This window comes from Parus major, chromosome 4A (assembly GCF_001522545.3).
Source record: "Parus major isolate Abel chromosome 4A, Parus_major1.1, whole genome shotgun sequence".
NCBI classification, from domain to species: Eukaryota; Metazoa; Chordata; class Aves; order Passeriformes; family Paridae; genus Parus; species Parus major.
The window spans coordinates 19,861,215-19,865,705 of NC_031772.1; the positions used below are offsets into that span (position 1 = coordinate 19,861,215).

Genomic DNA, 4,491 nt, shown 5'->3' on the forward strand with positions numbered 1-4,491 from the left:
GAACAAGGGACCTACCCAGCTCTGTCCATCCAACAGACATCGCTGTCCTTGCTCCTGCCCTGGGTTTTGTGATCTGCAAAAGACAAATCTGTCCCTGGATCAGAAGGTGTGGGAGGCACCAAGCACGGGGAGCTGTGTTTGGGATACAGCCCCTGCGGCTTCCCAGGGAAGGGAAACACTCAATGGCAACCACTGGCTTCACAAGAGCCAAAGAAAGAGTTTTTAAGGGATTCCTGTGTGGAGGATGGTGTGGGGAGCCCGGGGCGCTGGGAGGGGCTGAGGAAGAGGATGGAGGAGCGGACTCACAGCAGAGGCCGATGGCGAGGAGCGGCAGGGCTGACACGGCCGCCGTGCTGGCCACCAGGACAGTGACATCCAGGAACTCTGAGCATCCTTCTTCTGCCACAGGAGGGAACAGCAGGGGCCAGGAAAGGAGGAAGGCAGGTTGCCACCGTGAGAGCACAAACACACAAAAGACAAAATAAAACGGGGAGGATGCTGAGACCAAACTTTGAGGCTGCCAAGATTTCATTCCCCAGAACTCCCGGATGGTTGGGTTTGTTTTTGGAGGTGTGGGAGGGATGTGGGGCCCCAGGAGGCCTCGGGGAGGTCCCTGCAGGATCTGTGCTCACCGTGGCGGAGGTAGGAGCTCCTGATGAGGAAGGCACTGCTCAGCACCACGGCCACCACGGCTCCCGGCGCGGCGTAGCCCATGGTGCGCTGTGCTGCGGGGAACGGGGTGACGATGAGTGTCCAGAGGTGTGGGTGTGGGGCTGGCCTCACCCAGCCCGAGCTCAGCACCAGAGTTCTCATTTTCACAAGTTGGGGGTGATGTTTTGGGCAGAATAACCCCCAGTGGAGCAGTTTGGTCCATCCTCGGGGGACCGCTCACCTTTTTTGCTCTTCAGATGGCTGAAATCAGTGGGCTGGAAAATCACGGTGGTGGCCACCAGGAAGGTGACGACGGTGAGGTAGCTCAGGGTGATCTCAGGCAGTATGACAGCCACAGAAGGGCCTGAGAGACAACGGGACAAGGCAGAGAGCCCGAGGTTCCAGTGCCCACCCCCTTCGTGGCTCTGCATCACGTCCCTTCCCCACCCTCCTCTGACTCCCAGCCTTCCCCTGCAGCCTCTCCATCCTCTGACCCTTTACTGTCCTGCTGGGACTCAGCCTGGGAAAGGGCTCTGGGAACGTTAAAATAATTAACTCTATTAATTGTGCAGGGGGGTGTGTGATGCACGTGGTGATCCCACATGGAGATCCCACACGGAGATCCCACATGGAGATCCCACATGGAGATCCCCCATAGAGATCCCCCAGGGAGATCCCCCATAGAGATCCCACAGGGAGATCCCACATGGAGATCCCACATGGAGATCCCACACGGAGATCCCACATGGAGATCCCACATGGAGATCCCCCATAGAGATCCCACATGGAGATCCCCCATGGAGATCCCCCATAGAGATCCCACATGGAGATCCCACATGGAGATCCCNGAGATCCCACATGGAGATCCCACATGGAGATCCCACACGGAGATCCCACATGGAGATCCCCCATGGAGATCCCACATGGAGATCCCCCATGGAGATCCCCCATGGATCATGGATTGCCCCAGATGGGTCTGGCCCCCACATTCCATGGCCTGGCTCCCCTGTCCCTCACTGCCTTCCTCTCTGGGCCCCCCTGGGCTCTGCTCCTCCCCTGGGCTCTGTCCCCCTCCCCACAGCCCCCTCCCACCTTCCTCCCACATCCAGAGGATGCCGGCGGTGCCATCCAGGACGCAGGCGATGCACACCAGCCCGCAGGTGTAGCAGCTGAGCCACCTCCAGAGCTCCCCCCCTAAAAGCAGAGCAGAGGGGGGTGACTGCTGGGACCCCCGGAACCCCCTGCCAGCCGTCCCCCCTTCCTCAGGGGGTGCAGCCCATCCCCACCCGGATGCTGGAGGAAATCCCAGCATCTGGGGCTTCCCAGAGCAGTGCTCTGTGCTGTCCCCCACCAGAGCAGGGAAATGGGGTCCTGTTCCCCCCTAACTCACTTATTCTGAGCTTTTCAGACTGGCAGACGGGGATAATCAATCCCCAGGCCGAGATGACAGCGAAGACCACGGCGACCACTGCAATCCTCAGGGTGAGCTTCAGGCGATGGGAGAGACCTGGAACAGAGCGACCCCGAGGGCAGGGACATCAGCAGGACCAGTCCCCCCGGCTCTGGTGGCTCCATCACCACGACAGATCCCATTTATTTGCCAGCTGGTGGCCAAATTCTCCCCTTGCAATGCCCAGCCTGGGCTGGGAGCTCCCTGAGGCTTCCTGGCCACCCTCCTGGCCCTGCTCAGCATCACCTTGGCCTGTCCCGGCAGGGAATGGCATCTCCTGCCCAGGACTGTGCCCCAGGGCATCTCCTGCCCAGGACTGTGCCCCAGGGCATCATCTCCTGCCCAGGACTGTGCCCCAGGGCCGAGTCCTCTGCATCCCGAGCAGGGATCAGAGGCTGCTGATGCTCCCATGGTGGATGGGCAGCTCCTCTGGGCACAGTGGCAGTGGCTGAGGGCTGGGATGGAGGCACTGAGGCACCCCAGGGCGGGCTGGAGGAGCAGTGGGAGCTCACACCTTCGATGGTGACCTTCAGGGAGGTTTCTTGCCAGCTGATCCCGTTGCTGGCGTTGCAGGAATAGGAGCCGCAGTCGGATCTCGTGGCCGGGCTCAGGTGCAGAACGCTGCGGCTCCCGGACAGCCGGGGAGCTCTGCCGGGGGAAAGGGGCTGCCCATCCTTCCTCCAGGTGATGCTGTCCACTCTGCCCTCTGCCACCTCACAGACGAGCTGCCCAGGGGCCCGGGCCAGGAGGGAGCTGCTCCAGAGCCGGGGGAGGGACACGGGCTCTTGGAACGGAACAGAGAACTCAGAATCACAGAACGGGTCGGGTGGGAAGGGACCTTCAAGCTCATCCCACCGCACCCCAGCCATGGCAGGGACACCTCCCACCGTCCCAGGCTGCTCCAAACCCCCGCCCAACCTGGCCTTGGACATTCCAGGGATCCAGGGCTGCTCTGGGCACCTGTGCCAGCATCCCTGGAGCATCCCTGAGGTGCCCTTGGGCTGCAATTGCCACCACAGCACCAGCCACAGCCGCCTTTCCCTTGGCACGCCCATCCCGCTGCTGTGCTTTCCGGGCCTGGATCTTTATCCAGCTGAATCCCTGCTTTTAATGGATGTGGGTAAATAGGGAATGCGTCAGGAAATGAGACAAGAGCAGGGAGGGCAGCAGCTGCCGCTCGGGTGTGTGGCTGGGGGAAGAGGCTGCTGAAGGGCTGCGGTGGCATTGTGGCCATGGAGTGATTGCTGAGGGTGGGTAAGGCAGGGTGAATTAAGGGAATTGCTGGGGAGGGACCTCTGGGCCGTTTCAAGAGCCTTTTATCCCTGCCGTGACGCCTGCGGAGGGAAAACGGCCCGGCCTGGGGGGGCGGTGGCTCCTCCAGAAACCTCAGCCCTGCCCGATGTCCCTTGGCAAAGCGCTGGGAGAGGGACCCACGGCAACCCTGCAGTCCCCCCATCACCTCCCCAGTTCTTCCCTCCTGTTCTGGTCCCCCCATCACCCCCCAGTTCTTCCCTCCTGTTCTGGTCCCCCCATCACCCCCCAGTTCTTCCCTCCTGTTCTGGTCCCCCCATCATCCTGCCTGTCACTCCCTCATCCCTTTGTCCTCCCAGCACTGAAGTGTGGGAAACAGGGAGGGAATTGCCTTTCCAGGATGGAGCTCGTCCCTGTGTCCCAGCCGGGCCCCTGGGAGCCCTCGCTGGGCAGAATTTCCACATCTGCTGGCCCAGGACAGGTTGGGAACCTCTCCAAGGTCTCCACACGTGGCAGGTGCAGAGCAGCTGGGGTCTGCCCCATCAACCTCTGCTCAAATCCCTTCTCCAGCCCCTCGCTCCGGCTCTTGGATCCGGATCCCGCCTGGATCCCTCCCCGCTCCCACGGTCCCCACTCACGGAGCACTTCCAGCTGGATTTCCAGGCTGTCCCCTCCTCCCGCACCGCCGGTCACTCTGTAGGTGCCACTGTCGCTCTCCTGGACGTTCTCCAGCAGCAGAGATCCATCGGATGGGTGGGGAAGGGCTCGCTGTGTGTGGGGAGGGTGGATGGCGGGGCCGGGGGCTCCTCCGGGGTGCTGCAGGATGCTCCGGGGGCCGGTGCCGCTCAGGAATTCCCAGAGGGTGGAATTGCTGCGGGTGTTGTTACCCAGGCCGGGGAGCAGCACCGAGGATCCCACGGCAGCCGCTCTGTGGACGGGTCCTGTCACTCCCCGAGCCGGAGGGAACAGCCCTGGAGCGAGGACAGGGCTGGGGATGGCACAAATCGCTCCTGGGAAAGTGTCCCCTGCCAGAGGAGGACAATGAGCTTCTCCTGCCTCAGCCTTAACAGCCCCACCCAATTTCCACGGCAATTTCAATTTCAATTTCAATTTCAATTTCAATTTCAATTTCAATTTCA

General features: G+C 61.7%; 1 protein-coding gene across 5 annotated transcripts in view; it reads right to left on the bottom strand.

Moving 5' to 3' along the window:
* Positions 1-4,491, bottom strand: part of LOC109022625 (hemicentin-2-like) — an 8,293-nt gene that overhangs the window by 873 nt on the left and 2,929 nt on the right. The window contains exons 2-9 of one of the 5 annotated variants that reach the window (XM_033514137.1): positions 3,991-4,323; positions 2,616-2,885; positions 2,042-2,158; positions 1,744-1,845; positions 893-1,015; positions 633-725; positions 307-399; positions 16-88 (exon numbers count right to left, since the gene is read on the bottom strand). In XM_033514137.1, the coding sequence (XP_033370028.1) occupies positions 16-88; positions 307-399; positions 633-725; positions 893-1,015; positions 1,744-1,845; positions 2,042-2,158; positions 2,616-2,885; positions 3,991-4,323 (1,204 nt within the window). Of the gene's footprint in view, positions 1-15; positions 89-306; positions 400-632; positions 726-892; positions 1,016-1,743; positions 1,846-2,041; positions 2,159-2,615; positions 2,886-3,990; positions 4,378-4,491 lie in introns of all 5 variants that reach the window. The other 4 variants (XM_019006481.2, XM_019006480.2, XM_019006479.2 and 1 more) reach the window with 4 other exon arrangements.